General features: G+C 46.3%; 1 protein-coding gene across 7 annotated transcripts in view; it reads right to left on the bottom strand.

Annotated features, from left to right (window-relative positions):
- The window catches only part of FRMD4B (FERM domain containing 4B), a 136,959-nt gene that overhangs the window by 4,861 nt on the left and 111,524 nt on the right, over positions 1 to 20,574 (bottom strand). For all 7 annotated transcript variants that reach the window (XM_064453491.1, XM_064453486.1, XM_064453485.1 and 4 more), the window contains 9 exons: positions 11,450 to 11,526; positions 10,257 to 10,395; positions 9,616 to 9,757; positions 8,684 to 8,817; positions 8,475 to 8,594; positions 6,977 to 7,205; positions 3,703 to 3,759; positions 2,209 to 2,356; positions 862 to 987 (listed from right to left, as the gene is read on the bottom strand). In XM_064453491.1, coding sequence (XP_064309561.1) covers positions 862 to 987; positions 2,209 to 2,356; positions 3,703 to 3,759; positions 6,977 to 7,205; positions 8,475 to 8,594; positions 8,684 to 8,817; positions 9,616 to 9,757; positions 10,257 to 10,395; positions 11,450 to 11,526 — 1,172 coding nt within the window. The remainder of the gene's footprint in view (positions 1 to 861; positions 988 to 2,208; positions 2,357 to 3,702; positions 3,760 to 6,976; positions 7,206 to 8,474; positions 8,595 to 8,683; positions 8,818 to 9,615; positions 9,758 to 10,256; positions 10,396 to 11,449; positions 11,527 to 20,574) is intronic.

Raw genomic sequence — 20,574 nt, 5'->3', positions numbered from 1 at the left:
GGTGCTCTCGGTTTTTAAGTAGATTAAGTCTACACAACTACGTCAGCTAGGAGCAAAACACAGGACGATGGGTTTCCTGTGGCTCTGTCTCTCAAGGCTGCATTACTCCAGCCAACAAACCATGAGCTCTTGATAACATATAAGACTGATAGCATCTCTCCTTCCCCAGCATGGATTCTCAGATGTCTAATAATACAGGTGAGCTCACTTTGCAGCTCTCTTCCCACAGTAAGAGCACTAATTAGGACCTCTCTTCTCTATCTGGCCACTTACTTTTTCAGGAGGTTTGTGGGAACGTTATCCACAGCAGACATCTGTCACCTCACGAACAAGATTGTCTGGGGAGACCCTCTAGCTGATGGACAATACAATATCATAAGCTTCGCTTTGTTAGAAAACAAGGCTACAAAGGAAATGTGAAATAAATTCTTGCTATCTTACAAGTATTTTACAGAAACCTTTGGAACAAGCATTACTTGTCAAAACTCCCTATCGGTACCTACCTGGAAATGACCCTTCTCCTACAGTCTTTCATGACCAGATAGGCAATATTTGTGTGCCAGCTTCCACCTCACTCCTAATTTTGCAGACACACGTTTGTGTGTGCTGCTATTTGCCCAGGCAGGGTCCGTGCTCACATAAACACCCTCACTCGCCTGTCACAAAGCTGGTGCAGGACTGTGCCAGATGGCGGCTGATATTAACCTTGTGCCCCCAATATCCAAGAAAGGACATTTTGAGAGCCCAACCCTGCTGCAGGGAAAGCTGCACGGCAAAGGACCCTTTGCCCTCTTAACACCACTTGCTTTTATTCTTCTTCTGCTTAAGATGGACATTGCAGTTAAAACAAAGCCCCCTTACTGTAAGTGGCTGCTACTGTAGGCGTTGCGTGTGAGCACGGGGGTTGTAGGCATGCTTCTCCCCCCATGGGGCTGGGGCAGCCGGTCCAGGGTTCGGTAAGGACTGCTGTGGGTCGAAAGCGGGTCCCTGTAATAAAGGAGACAATCCCAGTTAGGTTAAACACCATGCAAGTTGCAGCACAGAGAATACATGCACCCTAAGTCTTGACGAAACAAAATGAAGGACAGAAAAAAAAGGTAAGGGCATAATTGGATGTGTTTCCTTATATAAGGAACAGAACTGGTAAAGAGGAAGAAAAATTCAACCCCTTCTTGTGGTTTGAGGGGTCTTCACAGGATGGCTGGTAGGAAAAACTGCTGCCAAAGGACAGAAGTATGAAGCAGAAGAGACAGAGCAGGTAACAGAGAAGCAAAGGAACTGGGTTTTAAAATGAAGCACATCACAGCTACATGGTTACATATGGCTATAATTCAACTTCTGAACTTCATGTGGAGGAGTGTTTTGCTTATCTTGAGGGACAGATGAGAAAAACACCAAGACATGACATTGCCCATAACTTCAAAACATTTTTAAGCGTGCCTTCAACAGCCTGCTCATGCAAGACATAGTCCAGGAAATACCAAGATCAGTGGGAATCCTTACACTGAGAACAACCAGCACCAGTTCAGACCCTTATAACATGATCACACAACCATCAGCAGAGCTACTGCTATCAATGCGCTCCATGGAACTGTTGTTCTAGCTCAGAAAGTGCCCAAATCCCATGGATATATACAGGAACTTCAGCCAGTCACTGCAGCCGGCACTAAACTAATGACGGTAGCTGGCTGAATCCTAGTAACTCCGCTCCTACATGGAGACTTTCCCACCAGGACTTATGTCAAAGCATGCAGAATTCACAACGTACATGCTGAAATACCGATACCATCAGGAGGGATGGGTTTGGTTTGGTGTTACCTGAAGCCACTAAGCACAGCCATCAGCAAAACTACAAGTTGTTTAATGAATACTAAAAACAAACCACAGAAACAGAGACAAAGGGTGACAGTACTGGTGGGCACGAGCAATTCCTTAAATATAGCCCTTGCTATTAAATTTCTCACCCATCTCGGACCTCTTCACAAAGACTACACTACCCTGCAATTTTGGAGACTGTGACAACTACTTATACACACTTTTGTTACTAAACAGGAAATCTAGCTCCCATCACCAAATCCTGCAGTCACAGAGGAGCGTAGAGGCTGCAGGCTCCGCTGGAGTGCCTGTAGTAACAGGAGTCTTGGCAGGGGCAAGACGGAGCTCATGCCAGCAAGGCAGAGAGCACGGCAGCAGCAAGACGTGCCCTACCTGGAGTGTCTGGTTTCCAAGAGCTGCTCGTTTATGGATGACTTTCTGAGATGAATTCTCTCCACCCCGAGGGACTTTGGTGGAGGAAGCCTTGGAGAAAGCTGCGCAGAGCTGGGTCTCTGTGCTGGCACAGGAAGCGATTCACTGACTGTTGAAAAGGAATATATGTTTTGTTAGCAAAATCCTTGATGTTTTTGCCCTGTATGCAAATCTGTGGCCCCTAAGCAGAAACACTTTGCACTACAGAGACAAGGACAGAAGCTGTGAATCTAGAAAGGCTCTCCTGCCTGCACCGAGCTCTGCTCTGCACAGAAAGGACATCTCGGAGGCTTATACAGATCTCAGCAGCACCGACTCCTACGGAGATTACACACAGCTTGGGGCTGTGCCAGATCACAAAGTGGAACTTCCTTGAGAAAACACCTGTTTGCAGCTCTATCCTTCCCAGAGCTGAGCAGGCAAGCTCAGCCTCTGCAAAGGCCAGCTCCTCTCCCTCACCTTCCCACTCTACTTGAAAATGATATTTTAAGAATGAGTTTTGAAATACAACCTAAAAGGCACTGACTTCAAAAGCAAGTGAATGACCAAAGACAACTGACAGACACATTTGGCTGAAGGCAACTGGGAAGACGCTGGTTTGATCCTTGTTTTCACTTTGCTTAGGGCACAGCCCAGGTCCCATCAGAGCCAACAGAAAACTCCAACTGATACATACAAATGTAGGACCAGCACCACAGAGAAGACTTTCAGAAGCCGAAGCCTTGGCTCTACTTCTACTTGTACAAGCAGGAATCAGGTGTAACTCTATTTTAAAGCATCAGATGGGTTGTACAGGTCTAAAACTGGGACAAAGTGAGATCAGAATCAGGCCCTAACTAAAAAGTGAGTAATAATTTAGATAATCTTTGTCCCCAGATTATGATTATCCAGTTTAAGGGAGAGGCAAGCCAAGTCCTTTCCACCTTGTGGAACAGGGCGTGAATGTATGTGTCTGTGGGTGTGTGTGTGTCTGAAATGAGTAAGATGAACAAACACCATACCCATGCAAGATGCAAGCTCACTAGGTAACAGATAAACGTAAACAGATTATTAGTATCTGTCACCCTTCTACTTTTCTGTAAGTTTTATAGTAGCTGTGAGGACAGAAAGGCTGGGCAAATCCTCCCAGTCATGACTCTTCGAGCCGCTCATCCACCTCTGGCCAGGTCCTAGGGCTGAAGTACTTGTTTGAAATTCAAAGCCTTCAGTTTGCAGGTTGGTCATGTTAAAACCGATCACCTTCTCTAAAGACAACTCAGATCAGCTCACAGAGCAGGAACTTTCAATATAACTAACCCATTATGTGGAACGACATTCCTGGTTAAGCTCTTTCTTCCTCCCCTGTGAAGTGATTTGTCATCGAAAGCCACCAAAGCATTAGGCTAAAGGACATTAAGTCAAAGGAATGTCTCTGAATAGGCATGCTTCATAGGAAGATAAGGATAAGCAACATACCATCATCATAGGTGGTTGTATCAGACAGGGAGCTGCTCTCAGATGGAATTATATCATCTGTGAATAAAAACAAGCACTTTAAGCATACAAGACCCAACATCAATTTACAAATATCACACACAGTTTATTTTCTACAGCTTCAGAGACAGCTGCTATTTGTTACACTACAATCTGTATGCTTTAGCCCTCAACAGCCTGAAGACAGTCCTGCTTTGCAGTATATCATGACCTAGTTATGCTCACTGCAGTTCAGCAAGCTACCTATGTAATTATCAAAGGAGATTTTTTTTTTCAGCTCCAGTGGGAATCAGGCCAAGATTTACAAAGGTGTTTTCCACCCAACTTCCAACAGATCTCACAGGGTGTTTTGGTGCTTCAGTAAGAGTCAGGAGCCTACACAGGCATGTAGGTCTTGGCTGCTAGCATCTAATCTCCTCTAGGTACAGCTGAAATCCCACCAGGAAGGTATGAAATACCTTTTGAAATTTGGCATTCACTTTTGAATGTTTTATCAGCCTACAAAGTCTGTTTCATTTAAGTTAATATCAATCCAGAATAATTTCACTGATTTCAATCAAGTTATTCCAAATTCCAACAACACAAGTAACTGCTGTATGGACATTGAATAGACAATAAAATGTAAAGGAAACAGAAAAGATTTGCAAAGTGCTTTACTGCACCTGCCTGCCCATCCTCTCACCTTGATACTACACACCACCACTCACTCAGAAACAGCCTGTCCTTGCTAAGGTTTAAAACAGACCAGCAGGGGCACAGAAATGAGTCTGGTGATAAAAAACAGCACTAGAGATAATTAACCCAGAGAAAAATCTGTTCTTAGGCCGTTTCTGCCAAGAGGCAACACTGGCGGGGTAAAAAGTCCACATAAACCTCCATGCAGGAGGGAAAGGAAGCAACAAAAGACGACAGTAGCAGCCACTTTGTGTATGACACCTGCTGCTTCCATCAGTCATCATGAGCACACGCGATGCGCATTGCTCTCTTGCTGTCGCGCTTTGCTGCGAGGAAAGGTCTGGTTACAAGAATTTGGTAAATAGAGCAGCTTTTCAAGAACAGCAAAAGATCAGGGCTGGCCCCTGCCCTGAGGCGACTTGTCAGACCACCAAGGATGGGTTGCAGCTCTGCTTGCAACCTGACACTGGGGGAAAGCTTCAGAGGAGCTTATTCACGTGAATTTGACCATGTGGTGGTGAAATATGGAACTGGGCCCAGTGCAAGGAGGAGAAAAACCTACCTAGGGGGAAGAAAAACCTCAAACCAAACCAGTCTAAAGCTATGCTGCTAGATTCACGTGGGGTCTGCAATGCTGACATACGGGGGAGCTCTGAATTTACATCCCAAATCTGTGCAAAAGGGGAAGAAACTGAGCTACAGAGGAAGCAAAGAAAGAGAGTGGAATATGGGAAGCAGAAGACAGTCCAGTTTGTCCTTCACCTCCCATCCCTTGGGGGCTGGGATGAAAATAGCTATGGTTTTATTCAATAAATCATTGTTACTATTTAACATGTTATTTCCAACAAGTCATTCCCCAAATTCACAGCCGCAAGTGACTCATCATGGCTCAGCTTTCTGAAACTCTGTACATTGAGCCCGAGAGTAGAGTCATCAGTGGTGAAAAGGTTACTCGTAAAATCAGTTATTGAAGCAGATGATGGTTTTGCTTCAGGTAAACAAAACTACACTGCACTGCAAGAGTCAGGACTTGGATGGGAATGCAGCTAACATTGCTGGCTAAATGTTTGCTGTCTTGCAGTCCCTGCCTCCAGGAAGGGAGACCCTTGTAGACACGGAGTCCAGTCCCTTCTGGCTGTGTCCGCCTTCTCAGACAGCAAACAAGGATGTCATGTATCAAATGTTGCAAAAAGATGGGCTGAATGTGTAAGGACTGACTCCTAAGTTGCTTGTTTGTACAACGGGACAAAAAACTACCTGCATCAACCAGCCGTGACTGTGCATGGATGCTGCCCCACGGGGCTCTCGCTGCTCACTGGCCTCCAGTAGCTTCCTGGCTGTTACTACACACCATGTGTCGCAGGTAATACAGGACCTCCCACAATTAGTATCCAGATTGATGAGCTAGAGACTGGAACTAGCTGGGCCACATTAAACAGCGATCATTAACCTTTCAGAATAAGCACTTTGTGATGATGGATAGCCCAGTGCTGCTGTGGTTTGTGCTGCGTAAGAATCTAAACCAAGCTCTCAACAGCAACGGGGCATGGTGAAGGCTTTCCCAGCAGAAGCCTGGCAGCGCACTGGAGAAGGGTCTCCTCCAGGGAAAACACGTACTGGCAAGAGGTCTCACCTCAATGATCAGGAAGAGGGTATCAATACAAACAGCAGAAAAATCTTGCATTTTCTTTCCCACCTTGCAATTCCCAGGAAAAAACCCACTAACCTCACAAAACAGCATCTCCTCTGGGACAAAGGAGAAAAAAAATCAAACATTAACAATTTCTACATATATTTTCCACAGAGGTGAGAAGTCAAACATGTCTCAAAACTGTTACTCATTATAGAAACTAGAAGAACCTACAATGCTTAGGAGCTTTTACTACTCCCAAACTCGTTCAGTTGGCTTAGATACTAGCAAGTTCCCATGCTTTATTCTATGAAGCAGCAAGAATCTCACCTCCCTTCGGAAAAAATCACACTTTCAGGATGGAGAGGGCAAGGATATCTGCTTTCACTGTGCTCATCAATGGCAAATGCATATAGTCAAAAGCCTGTTTGCCACTACTTGCATTCATAAACTCTTGAACGTTGCTTATGCCTTCCTGGAAATCAGTGATTTTTAATCAAGAGAAAGTCTTTGATCCTTATTCCCTCAATCCTGTAGAAAAACCCACATGCTCTATTTTTGCTAGAACTGAAGCATCACGGAAGGGAAGGGAGAGAGATCTTGCATGTGGCAGCTTAGACACACAACTGCACCCAACACGCTATGAATTCAGGCACCACACCAGCTTCAGCCGAGATGTTCCTGCCAGCCTTTCTACACATAGCACCTACGGTCCGTACCTCGTGCTGGAATGTGTCTGCACTTGCTCCCAAAACTGCAGCTTATTCTGCCCTCAGCCTATAACCAGTGCACTTATCGTATCAGATGCAGCAATTGCATCTCTATTTTTCTTACTCAACTGCCTTCGAGAAGATAAAAATCATACAGAGGAGATGTAAACAAAACTTGTAAGTGAGGCAAATTACTTTTTTCCCCTGTTTTCATCAGAACACGGGGAATTCTCTTGCTTACCTGGTAGAGTAAGAGTTGATTTCTGGGTTGGTTTTTTGCCACACTTGATTCTATATTCATTTATGGAATTTTCTATCTCTTGCAGCTTTTTTACAGCATCAGCATATTCTTGCTTTCTTTTCTTCTTCACATTTTTGCAGAGGTCTGGCTCACTGGCAAGTTTCTTTGCAGCTTCCACCAGCTTTTGCTGTATGATAAAATTGCTCTCCAAGTCCTGCAAAGCAGGATCCTGCAAATTCATGAGATGAGTTATTTGGTTCTACTCTGGGTAGAAATTATCAATAATGGTTATTGGATAGAAGATCTATTTTTGTGGTAATGAAGTGAAATCTTGAGCACAAAACACAGAAATACCAAAGTTTATAGACAAGACGACCTATGCGTATGAAACCCTTACATCTTTTTTCTCTGACAAGTATAAGCTTATGAAATCTCTTGAGAAAGGTCCAAAGTTCTCAAGCCTGGGTGACGTAAAATAGACACCTAAATTCGGGTTTAGACCCTTCTAACCTGCAGGCTGCTAAACCTCCTGTTCCAAGTCCAAGCCTGAAAACGTTCTGTTCAAAAATCTCCTTCTACTTTACAGAAAACAAAATTGGAAATTGAAATCACCATACCTTTGTAACAGGGAGTTAGAGGCTTCAATTAATTGTTTGTAAACAACTTTGAGAGGCTTAGGTGAAAGGTGCTGCAGAGGTGCTAAGCAGCACCTTATTAAATCTGGTCAGTAGGATTTTGTTTCAGTAGCATCAGTTTGTTTGCTGCAGACATGGATTACCCCAGTATTGTAACCCAGGGCAGCGAGTTGTCGGCGAAAGACAGATGCAAAGAGCACAACACCTACTTACTATTCAGATGATACAGGTTGTTAACAAACCTTACAAGGAATGAGGGGGAATGGTATGTGTCCAGAAACGGCATAAATCTGAATTACCGTATCTCCTGAGTCAGCCTCTGCCAGCGAAGTTCATATCAGCTTCTTGAGCAATATATAGAGCTTTTACTTAGGTGGAACTTGCATTAAGGCAGAGATAAATCTCCTCCTGCTGTCACCTGTCACAAAACTACGCTCACAGACAGATGATTTTGCAAGGGGGACAGCGCACACCCCTGCCACCTTCTGGGTTCAAACACAATCTCAACCTGACACAAATCAATGGTCGTGAAAAGCTCATAGTCATGGGTTGCTAAATGGCATTATGCACCTACTCTTCTCTAATTAGCAGCAAAACGTCCATTAAAATACAAGCAGTGTGGCCAAATCAGAGGTTCGTGTCAGGGGATGTTAAGCCCTTTTAAAACAGGCAACTTCCTCGTCATTTCAAAGGGAGCATGGCTGAAATAAGGGCGGTACCAGTCTGAATTTCCCAGCCTATGCAAGCGACTGTCGCAGCTGCCTCCTCTGAAACAATGAGGGAAGAGCTGGATTATTTAACAAGAGGCTTTGGCCACCGGTCTGACCACACCACCTTTGCTGTAAGAACAGTGCAGCACTCACCTCTTCACTCGGAAGCAGGTTGTCATCCAGCTTGAATGCCGTGCCAACACGTCTCCTGACCTGGGGAGGTTCCTCTCCAGCGCTCAGAGGATACTCCTTGGGCATCTTGCCTGTCAGCTCCTGGGGAAAAGAGAGGGCTCCATGTGAAAGTCTGGAGGGAGGGAAGGGCTCTTGCCCACCCTCACCCCAACGTAAAGTGCGGTTCTCACCGCCTCTCGCAGGCAGATTTTCTTCAGCTCCTCAACTTTCTGAAGCAGTTTTTCCTGAAGGAGTTTCTCTTTCTTCTTTAGTTCCATGATTTTCTCCTTCTTTTGTTCTTCACTGACCTCTGAATCCTGAGAGCCTGAAATACACACTGTCTGTATCAGATGATTTACAGGTAAACATTTTTTCTCTGGTCAATAAGCAGAGATCTCCCTGAAGCAGTGCAGCCCAGCAAAACAACACGTTATTCAATGTTTAAGGTCCAGCTTTCATGTCATCCAGCAAGCAGGCTTTCAGGAAATCTGCACTTTTTCAAAGCCCCGGTGTACATACCTGCATGATAAGTCCCAGGTATAAACCCCAAAACCCCACCACCCAGGATATAAATCAATGCATTAGGGATATCTATGATATACTTGATATTCTAGCTTTGACTTCGCACTCAAGACAGACCGAAGCTCCTCACTTGGGCTTCACCTCGAGTCAGCTAAGTGTGGCAGCCAGGCTTTTACCTCCCTCTGTTTCCTCTCCTCCACAGTCAAGGGAGAGATCTAAAGTCCACTCCAGAGCTGAGCTTTATTTGGAAGCATTTATCTCCGCTCCTCATATTTGAGGAAGCTCGAGGCAACTCAACTCTTAGTACAAATGCCTGAAGTCAGCCTGGATCAAATTTCCCTTGGACTTTGATGACACCGTCATTCAAGGACTGACTGATAAATATGAACTAACAGTATAATGGTGTTTATCCATCTAGCATATTTTTATTTTCTTGTTTAGTTACGGGGGGGGAACAGCAGATGATAGCATTTCGGATACATAACTAATCTAATACATGCCTTCACATACATGTGTCTATTTTGGTCAGCTAGCCTCGGTTTCACCCTCGGTACACAAGCCCCACTGTACTTCACTACCTTGCATTGACACTAAGTATTACCTGATGAGATCAAACTGCCATTGCTGGCCATAATAAGCTGGTTCTTTGCCTCCGAAGTCACTAGCTTTGAAACTTTTGGTGTTCCCATCTCTGTCAGATCCATGGCGATATCATCCAAACTTCTCGCTGAAGGAATTTTTGCCTGAAGGGGTTCAGGGAAAAAAAAAAAAAAGCCTCATCGAGTTACCTCTAATGATCTTCAGAGCACAGGGTCACAGAAGATGACATTTCCCACATCTCCCACAAAATTAGGGGCTAAAGCAACAGCATCATGCAGGAACTTGTGGTGCACAGGGCTGTGTTGGCTGCCCCCAAAGCCCGAACCATTTCAGCTAAAAATCTTTTTGCTGTTTGCACTTTGCTCAAAATGAACACAAGAAGGAGACAAAAGAAAAATCAAATTAAACACTGAGAAGTGAGAATTCCCTCTTCTGTGATTACACTTCCATAGCCCTTAATTGCAGGCAGGCTAAAATGGACTGAATTACAACACTGTTGCTAATAGCCTGCTCAAGAAGTTGACAAAAACAATTTGTATTTCTTCTCTGGAGACTACTTTATCTGTGGAACAACAATACACTGAAGGATATAAAAGAAAGGTGTTGAAACTCATGCCTACAGTAAAATGCCTTACAACTTACTTTGCTTTGCTTTCTGTCCAAGTAAAACTGGTGTTGACTGATTGCCATCACCCAGATGGACTTGATCAGGGAAGTGTTGGCATACCAGGTTTGCACCACCAGTCCACTCTGACCAAAGGTCCTTCTTGACACTGAAATTCTGAGGAAGTGAAGAGAAATGCAATTTCAAGACAAGCATTTGAGGTTTGAAGCCTCTCTCTCAATCAGGCAAGGCTCAGCCTTTGTTTTAGACATATGAAAACTTGGATTTCCTTCTCCCCATCACCCGGTGCTGCTGCCTTTCCTCCCTCCTAACCTTCCCTTCATTTTACACAGTTAAAGTTCCTCCTGGCTGAGCTTTGCAACACAGAGCAGCAACAACTGCTGCGCCTTTAGTTCAGCAGCACAATTGGCTGGGTGCGCCATAAACCTAGAAAGGGTGCCGCAGAGTGCCATGGGACCCTGAAAGGAGAGGTTGGGCAGGATGGGGGACCTGAGGGGATCAGCAGGGCACGTCGCAGCTCCTCCTGGCCCAGCTGAGAGGCACTATGCCAGAGGCAGAAAGGATGGCAGCAGCTGAACCAGAAAGGAAGGTGGAGTGAGAAATTCACCCTGGGCAAAGGCTCTTTCTTCTTGGGAGGGATCCTGATGGGAAGGCACAGGAAAGCAGCCTGCAGGTGAGCTCCCACCCTAACCAGCAGTGCTCTTTTGGGCCCCTGGAGGCTCAAGCTCAGAGGAAGGAGCATCGCTGCCAAGGCAGGGGAGGGCAGAAGGTGAGCAAGAAAATCATGTCCGGGTCCTGCTGGCTACTCCCCTGGGTCTCCTACTGCACACGCACCTTACAGGGAAGGGTTTTGTTAAGTGAGCAAATTGGGCCGTGACAAATAGTCCTCCCTCAGCGGACACCATAGGCAATTTGAGAGAAGGACACCCAGAGCTATAACGCATCGACAGTTGCTCCAGGTTATTCACTACAGCTGTGACCTTCCCTCCACAACATCACAGCGCTACTTGTCCATCACCCACAAACCAGATCCAGCCCTGGTCTGTCCTGCTAAATGCAGGCTCAGGCTCAGTATTGCAACACCAGAGTAAACTCAGGTCTGTGTTGAACTCAGAGGCACCTCTTATCCCTATCCATCAACACGAGATGACGAATCCCCAGTCTGGGTAAAGATACATCCTGCTGCTACAACTGCCTCCTCCAGTCTTACCTGCGGGGATCGTGTACTTCCACAGCAAATTTCTTTTCACGGAAATAGAGATTTTCCAGCTGCTTCCACTGAAATAGCTAGGAGAATTGGGAGAGAGAAGCAGAACACTGTCATTGCAAGAATCACCAGTCTTCTTCCCCCAAGGTTATACAATTTCAGCAAATTACAATTCTTGCGTACCTTCAGCTATAGCATAGACTCAGCAATAACAACATTCATAACACCAGTTAATATAAGCACTTAAATACAAATATATAGGATGCCCTTCAAGTATTTTCGCACTCTTACAGACAATGCACTGCAGATTTAGGATTTTGCCTGACACAATATCTGTTCCCATCAATAGCACATTTCACTGCTAGAAGTTCACAGAGATCTTGGGTGGGCAGCTAAAGTCCTTTTCTCTCTGATTAAATGCAAAAATCTCTCTACAAAGTAATTGCAGAGACACCTATGGTCTCTTCCCTCAGTCAGAACATCCTCAGGGAACGGCAGCAGCTCAGGGAAAACCAAGACCTTTCTCTTCTGAAGACACTGGGTGAGAGATTCAGCGTGACATTTTGGAGCAGGGGTACAAAACATAAAGAGAAAGAACAGCTACAGGAGGAAGCCACCGCACAACACATACTTCTGTAAGGAAACCACAGATTTCCTGCCAAGTGCCAGCTGGGAGAAGAGATCAAAGTCAACCAGGGCTTGGCAGCTGCATCCGTGGGATCAGAATTTCTGAAGAATCTCCTCTCCCTTTGCACCAGCATTAGCCACCCTCTGGGGATGATCCATCGGGGGTTGCACCTTCTCAGCCCAGCTTTGGCTAAGCTGTTCCCCAGCGCCTCAGAGCAGGTTTCTGCAGCACCACCTCCTGCCGCCTCTCCAGCAGTGCCAGGGTGTGTGGGTGCACAGAGACCCGGACAGGTGTCCCTAAGGATGCCACCTGAATAAGATGCGGTGCACAAGCGCAGCAGCTTGTAGTTTACAGCCGGCTACTTCCCAGAGCTAGAGCCCAAGGGAGGTACTTGGGGAGCTTCCCGCCAGGCTGGGCGGGCAGGGCCAGTTAAGTGGGAGAGACCAGCTTGCAACACCAGTGATCCAGCCGAAGCCATTACAGTGACCCCCTCCTTCCCCACAGGAGTTTCCCAAAAGCCGTCGAGGCTGCAGCCACCACGCCAGAAGGACACGCGACATTCCCGCTGACCTCTGCCAAAACCCGACATGCCGCGCTCTATGGAAGGACTTCAAGTTTTGTAAAAAAATTACATATTACACCATGCTTCATTTAAAACATTCTTAACACGGATTGTAAATGAAACATAACCCAGTGCACATGTTTGCGGGGAAAACTCTGGCTCTTTTAGCGACCTTTCCCTTTGTTTAGCTAAAACTTTCCTTTCTAATACTACAATTTATTATTAGATCCTGCTATGCGAAAAATGCAAAGGGGAAATGTCATTTACTTAAACTAATAAGTCACTTTTTAAAAGATAGTGGAAGTTTTACTCCGCTGCTTAAGTAAGTTTATCTTTGTATTAAAGGCACCCTGTCCAATCACGCTCCTTTCAGAAGTGCCCTCTTTATAACTTGGCATTGACCTTTTAAAGAAACATATTTTTAAAAGAAATTAAAAAGGAAACAGCTCACGCAGCGTGCCAGGACGTTGAGCAATAGCACCCATGGGTGCTCCAGCACAGAGGGATCCCCAGCAGGACCCCGGCAGCTCGGCCGCCTCCCTCCGCTGCTCATCCCGCCGTGCACGCTCCCCTCCCCGCACTCACCTCCCCGCAGCACCAGCCCCTTCTCCCCGGCACCACCGGCCACTCCGGAAAGCGTCAAGGGCGACACGAGAAGAGCAGAGCAAGAGGTGGCTGCCATGCCATCATCCCTCCCCGCCGCCGGCGGCCCGTCGGTGCCGCTCCGCTTTCGCCAGCTTCGCCTCCCACTGCTGACACACGCCTGACATCACCGCCTCTCCCGGCGGCGACGCCTCCCCGACCCACCCTTTCCCTCAGATAAAGGGAAAACTGAACCGAGGAGAGAACAGAAGAGGGTTTCCACCGAGGGGCTGCACCCCTCCAGAGCACCCCGAGGCCTCGCGGGGGGCTGAGGTGGGAGCAAGGGTGGCGAGGGAGGCTGCAGCAGGCAGCCCGGGCCCCCGCAGCGGCCGAGTCCTGGCCCCGCCGGCGTTGACTCACGCCCGAGAGGCAGCAGGTTTGACGAGAAGCATCGTACCATGTTCCCGGCCTGCCCTGCTCCCACGCTCATAAAAACGATGGGCGTGCTTCAAACATGACCTCTGGAAAAAAAAAACAAACTGCCTTGCTGCCCCTATCGGTTGCGGGTGATGACACCCCGTCCCCTTTATCCTTTATCACTTCCTCTGGGTTTTTCCCCTCCGGATGCGCCGGGCATTCCTGAGGGCTGCGGGAGAAGGGGTCACCTGTCCCAGGGGCAGCGAGGGCGAAGAGTCACATTTGGCAGGGGGACAAAACGCAGCTGCCCCCGCGCCTTGAGCAGCCTCCCGCCCAGGCAGAGGGACGCACCAGCGCTCCGAGGGTCGGGGTGGACCCTTCCATGAGGAGCTGCCTGTGCAAATCCAACGGCAACCCCGGGTGAGACGCATCCCTGATCGTCTGTGGTGCCAAGAACGATAAAAAAAAAAAAAAGCTTTTGCTTTGCGTTTGTAAGGAAATCTGCATGGAATTGCCTCAGGATGTGGGTAGAGCTTTGCCCCATTTCCTCCCCACCCTGTGAGCTCCAACCCAGCCCAGAAGGGAGCCGACAGGTGCCCGAAGCATTTGCAGCCAGGTACATTCAACAGAAAGATATTTGCCTCCTTGCCCAAAGACACTCGGGAGTGGGATAACTTCAGCTCCCCTCTTTGCTGCTCCACAGCAGGAGAGATGGGGAAGTGGCATTTGAAATTCTGCACATAGGACACGTTTTTGCTCTTATGGACTGAGAAGTGCCCTGTCCTTAAGCCATCTCACTTAAGAACAATATATGCTCCTTAGCAATCAAGTCCCCTGACAAACTCTCCTGCAGTCAGGCCCTTAAATATCAGACGAATGATTATATGAGTAGCTTCAGAATAAGTTGTGGACTAATAAGATGTGGACTAATAAGATTTATATAGGTGCACTTAAAAATAATCACGAATGAATGTATGAACAAGTTTCTGCTTAACACGTCTAGATTCAAAAACACAAGAGGAAGAAAAGGCCTTAATACAAACAAGGACAAAAAAAAAGTAATAAAGAATAACCCAGAGTAAACCAAATAAAATGCTATAATCTCCTTCAAATAAAAATCTTCTAAATTGTGGTCAAAGGGCAAATCTCAGAAAACTGTTGCTGCACTCGAGTTTTCCTGCTCCCTTCAAATACCCCTTAACTCTGTCATTCCTAATTTCTCTCTTACCTAAACTACGGGCATATTAAAAGACAAAAGAGTTGTAAAAATAATCTGGAAATCTTAAACTGGTTTTTGAGGGCTGGAAGAACAATTAGGAATAATTAAAACGTTTTTGTGGAAGTTTTGCAATATATGTTCCCTTTAACCAGATGATTAGGTCCACCTGAGCTAATGAATGTTTTCTTAATAGCCTGCCCATCCATTTAGATTGCCAGATCCTTAAAGGCTCCCAAAAAACTCCCAGTGAGCGTAGCAGGGGCTGCCTGTCTGACTCTACAGGCAGAATTTGGCCTGGTCTAGGTTTGCTTTCCTGGTATTCTTGTAGAAGGCGGAGGTGCAATGCTCTCCGATCACACCTCATTGCTCAGGCACTTCTGTGCACCAACCAGGCTCCTGCCACCCAGCTGCTGCTTTTGCCAGCCCATGAGTTTAAGCTTCCTGCATTTCTACTGCGATCCTCTGAGATACTACAGAACAATGAACAAAGATACCGCCCTCCTAACCCCCCTTCCCGTACAAAAAGAGCTGTAATTGTAGTCAAAGACACAAAGCAGACACAGCCTGCTTAAATAGTGAGACACCTTAATAAAAGAAGCAGCTGGTTTTTTACCTGGCTGATCCTGCACCCAGTTTTGAATAAAATGCAAGTTTGTCTGGGCCTGACAGCAGGAGCTCAGGAAAACAGCCCCATCACGATCGCAGGCAGAGCCCCCGCCTTGAGAAACATGCAGGGGAGCTCCTCGGGGGCCCTTTGCTTAATATTCTTATCAGCCTGATTTATTTTGTTTAAAAAAATTATTTAAATTTGCTTGTTTGTTTTTTAGCAAGGGGCTGAAATCTGGAGAGAAGCTGGCTGCAGGGGTTGTGTGGCCAAGCACTGCTGCACCAGCCCCGGGCACAGCACGTGCCAGGGTTGCACCTGGGATGTGTCTAAGGTTGATAGCAAATTACACAGATCTCTGAAGTTCTACCCAAGGGATCATTGGGTAAGGTCAGCTTGGAAGTGCAAACCCTGCTGCAGTGTTTGCAGCAGCCTTTCCCTGGGGAAGCACTTTCAAAGCAACCAGCGATACGTGTGGTGCCTGTAAGGACGTTCAGCAACCAGCATCGCAGGAACTGGCTGGGAACGGCAATCTCAAGTCAAATCTGGCAATTCAGACCAAGGAAACATAAAAGATTTCTGCCCACAGGAATGCACCCCACCCCGATGGAGGAAATTACCACCCTGCCGGCAACACTGGAACGAGGGCTGCGTTTCAGCCCCTCCACTACAGTTTGCTCCCTGGCATGCTACCTTCAGCTGAAATCCTTTTGTTTTGAATTGCTACGCCTGGCCATGGAGGGAGGCATTTAAGGAGATGATAGGAGAGCCAAACTGCCCCACCTGCAGCAACTTTGGAGAGGAGGCAGCAGATGGCTCCCACCTGTGCCAGCATAAACTGGCAGAGCTCACCTGGAGGCATCCTTCATCTCTTACATATTAAGCCAGTCCTCTAAAAACCTTCACATATTTTTCCAATATATTATGATCAATCCTTGCCCAGTTCTCACTAGCATTGATATTAATAAGAAGGAGAGATGTCCGGGCACCAAACAAACTGTCCCAAAACGCATGTGTTTTGGGGCAGGTGACGCTCAAGCAACTTCCCGCACATCTGGAGGGAACCGAAATTCAAAGCAGCCTCATAACAGCCCTGTGTTTATTTTAAATAATTATGCGCACTCAGTGTCTTATGACTAAATCAATGGCTTCTACTTGGTGAGAAATAAACATTGTAAAAGAAATCTCTGCCTAATTAGATCCCCCTGCTGAGAAGCCTGTACGAATGCTGCTGTGATCTGAACCACTCAGCAAAGCAGGACAGCAAATTTACATTAAGTGAATGTTCTGCAAGGGAAAACTTTCAGCCTCAGCTCTTAGTGTATGTTGAGTTAAAAGAAAAATATAATAAATATTGCCCATTTCAAAACTAGTATAGTCTAAAAAACACTTCTGAGAACATAATGTATTCAAGACAGCCAGCAGTAGAATTAAAATTCTTGTAGATTTGAAACAATACCATAGCAAGATTAGTTCTCCTCTTTAGATATTATAGTTCATTTATCACCAGGGAGTCGCCCGCAGAAACACAATGAAGTGGGAGAACAAGTCAAAAAGCCAGCAAGCTGCCTGCTCAAATTCCCATCCCTCAGAGGATCACCGCGTATTGGCTGAATGCAGAACGAACTCAACTCATATCCTAATACACGCTCCATAAACAAGGCGATGCATTGCTTACCTCACCAGTGAGAAGAATAGGGGTAGAGATTAAAGGGAGATCTATTCTGTTTTGAAATGGCAAACGAAGTCCTGGGACCTGTTTTATGCTTTTCCTAATTGATTCAGAGGAGAATGGGGACAGGATCTTGGCATGCCACCCCGCAGCAAGCAGGAGGCATCTCGGTATTAACTGCAGCTGAAGGGAGAATGTTTGCAAAGCAGCAGGGCTGCAGAGTTAATTCCAGGTCTGAGCTGAAATCTGAACGAGGGTTGCCAAACCCAGCCTTTTTATGCCCTGTGAGACTTCAGGATTATAACCAACTGAGCTCAGTGTAACCTCCAGTCAGTGTGGAGCCGCTGTTTTTTATCTGTGAAGAAAAAGACGATTTTCATAAATGGCACAAAAAATAATTCTCCATTTTCAGTCTGTTACAGCGCCAGAGCACGGTGCTCCCCTTGGCTCCCATCAGCTTGCAGTCCCGTGCGAGGGCTAAAACACGGGCTCGCTTCACTAGAAACCGCTTCCGAAGAAATACAAGCTTTCAGGAGTGACTGACAGCAACAAACCTCCTTTCTCCAAACCATCTCAGGTCAACCAGCAAAGTACTAATAGCCGGACTCAAACCTCCCCAGCCAGCTTTACACAGACAGACACGGCAGGTTCTCCTGGTCCAGCCCTAAGTTACACACCGTCCTCGCCACCAACACACGCTCCCCTCACGCATGATTGATGGTACATGCGCAAGCGTTGGCCAGGCTGGGTGATACGGATCTGGAGATTGCTTCATCCAGGTCTGCCTTGCAAGTCGTTTCCTGTGAAGAGCTCTCAACCTTGGACTTCATGCAACAGTGTTGATCCAACAACAAAATCTTGGGATAACCACTGTGCTCCAAGGCTCATATTTAGGTCTCCTTGCCTAAAGATCTACTTGGATAAAGCAAAAAAAAAATCACTTTTTGAGGAGGATGGTTATATTTGTTGGCATTTAATTGACACTGCATTAATGGGTGCAGTTTGTTGTGGTTTTTTTAATTCGGTTTTTTTTTTTATTCTGAATATGGACTTAGCTCTTAGCAGATGCGTGTGATGAACACATTAAACAAATGCATCTACATCTGACAGAAGCCATTAACATTGCCCAAAAGACATGGGGAGCAGCATAAAACCACCTAGTGTCAATTCAGCTGGTGCACAGGCACCAAGTCATGTTTAAAGCCTCCCACCTGAGACTCAGCAGCTTTCCCACTGCAGTGGGTATCAGAGAGGTTTGCACACCCAGAAATCCCTTGTATCTTTAAGATTAGGAAAGGCCAGCTTGGTCTTCATTAGACTTGGACTCAGCCTTTCCCTTTTATTCAGTTCATCAGCTGCATGTATATTTAAACACCACTAACTGGAAAAATGGAGCACAATAAGGATGGTCTTTCCCAGATGGCTAGGGATAAACACAACAGCACTTTTGAGCCACACTATAAACAGCTGGATAACCCCAGCATATGTCAGTTGTGAATTTGGCTCCATCCTGAAAAGCAAAGCAAGAAAATTCTGCTAAATCCATCAAAACTAGCACCTCTGCTCCAAAAGGCAGGCACAGTTTACATGCCTAGTCCCCTCTTGCCTGCTGCTTCGGAAAGGACTCTGCTTGCTGAGTCCTCGGAGATTCAGGAAAGCTATATAGACTCCTCTCCCTCTGAAATATATTCTGATACATTCATAAGTATGAACAAACAACAGCACTGGCTAAAAGGAGACTTCTGCCTGCCACATCACAGACAGCAAGGCTATAGCTACACTGAAATCAACAGCAGTGTCTCAACACTTCAACTCCAAAACCAAGTCTGGGTGTGGGTGCCTCTCTACACCCAGTGTCTGCTCTCCGCCCCCCCCCCAAAGCACTCTGATTGCAATTACTTCCATGGATCACATCAGAAATGCACTTTGTATTTCGAACCCTGAAACACCTTTTTTATAAAGAAACTGTTTTGCATATTTAGCCACATTTTAAAAGTAGCCATGACTCAGGACGAGCTGTGGCTCAAGTGATTTCTGTCCCCTCCTACTAACACCAGACACAAATCCACAAGGAAACTACAGCCATATCTATCCCCACTTTTTCAATCAGCTTATTGGCATTACACCTTCCCTCTGCATTTAGCCTCCTCTCCCCCACCTTCCCTTTTAATCTCTATCCTCTGTTGTACAAGTATAATTACAGTAAAGCAGACAACTATTATAATTTCCATCGTAACATGTAACACTTCCACTACAGAGGTGACCTTTGGCTTTTTTTTTTTTTTTACTTTTCTTAAACACAGCTCCTGCTGTCTTCAAAGGCAACGCCTCATAACTAACTGTAGCAGGGTGTGACTTGGTATCTGGGCCCTGCTGACCTTAAAAAATTTTCTTAATCTGCCTGGTTGATGTTGTAAACTGAAATCCCACAAGCATAAAAACTGCTTGGCGAAGCAATGCTTCTAGCCAGGCAGGCTGCGCTTTCTTGGAGAGCATTGCTGGTCACAGCTGGACATCTTGGCTAGAGAACGATCCGTGTTTGACCTGACCAGAAAATCTTGTAGATGCTGCCTAAAACCGGGGAAGTGCTCAGGAGCAAAACGAGCTCCTTGATGCTCCCCTTTGACAATCAATGGCTGCGTTAACATGGACTTGATTTTCTTGGGTTCCTCTTGTGTCACTGTCATTTAGAACAGGCATGGTAAGACAGACCTGGGACAACACTATGTGCTTTACTAAACAAAGCAAAGGGAGGGCATATGTGTTCAACCTTAGACACACAGGTATAAAATATACCAAAAGAAACCAAGTCATAGCCTGCTCTGGAAGTTGGGAGCTTGAAGGGGAAATACTTGTAACAAGGAAGTTTTGGTAAGCTGTGTTTTTTGGCACCAATACACTAAACAATATCATTTCGCAAATACAAAATTCGCTGGCAGGAAGCGCTCACTTCATGTGAATTCCTGCCCAGACCATTCCTGGGGTAGGAGAACAGCAAAACCCCAGGTCTCCCGTCTCCTCAAGGCTTAGATGTTCCAAAGACGTGACCAGAAAGAAACCACACACCCTGAGCCCAACAGCGCGGCCTCTGCACATGCAGTGCCGGCTCTACCCCCCAGCCAAGCGGGTTAAATAACTCTTCAAAGACTGTCAGGGCTCAGTCCTGTCACAGGGAGACGTATGCGGCTACAGGACCGGGCAAGCTCCCAACACATCATGTGCTTGGGCTGCATGATGGGTTTCCAAGGCTGCCGGCGGAAGAGCCTGTTAGGGCTGGCTGATGGGGGCTTTGAGGGAGCCAGCAGTGCGATATGGGACCCTCTGCCCTGTTTAAACAACAAGGGAGGTTGTTGGCAGAGTTCACTCTGCAGGAGACACGCTGGGGAGCACAGCGGTGGAAAAAGAGAAGGATGACCTCCAGTATTTGGCATCTACTCTCAATCC

Source organism: Phalacrocorax carbo, chromosome 6, assembly GCF_963921805.1.
Source record: "Phalacrocorax carbo chromosome 6, bPhaCar2.1, whole genome shotgun sequence".
NCBI lineage: Eukaryota > Metazoa > Chordata > Aves > Suliformes > Phalacrocoracidae > Phalacrocorax > Phalacrocorax carbo.
Note: the sequence above shows the minus strand (reverse complement) of the source record. Positions and strands in the feature narration are given on the sequence as shown.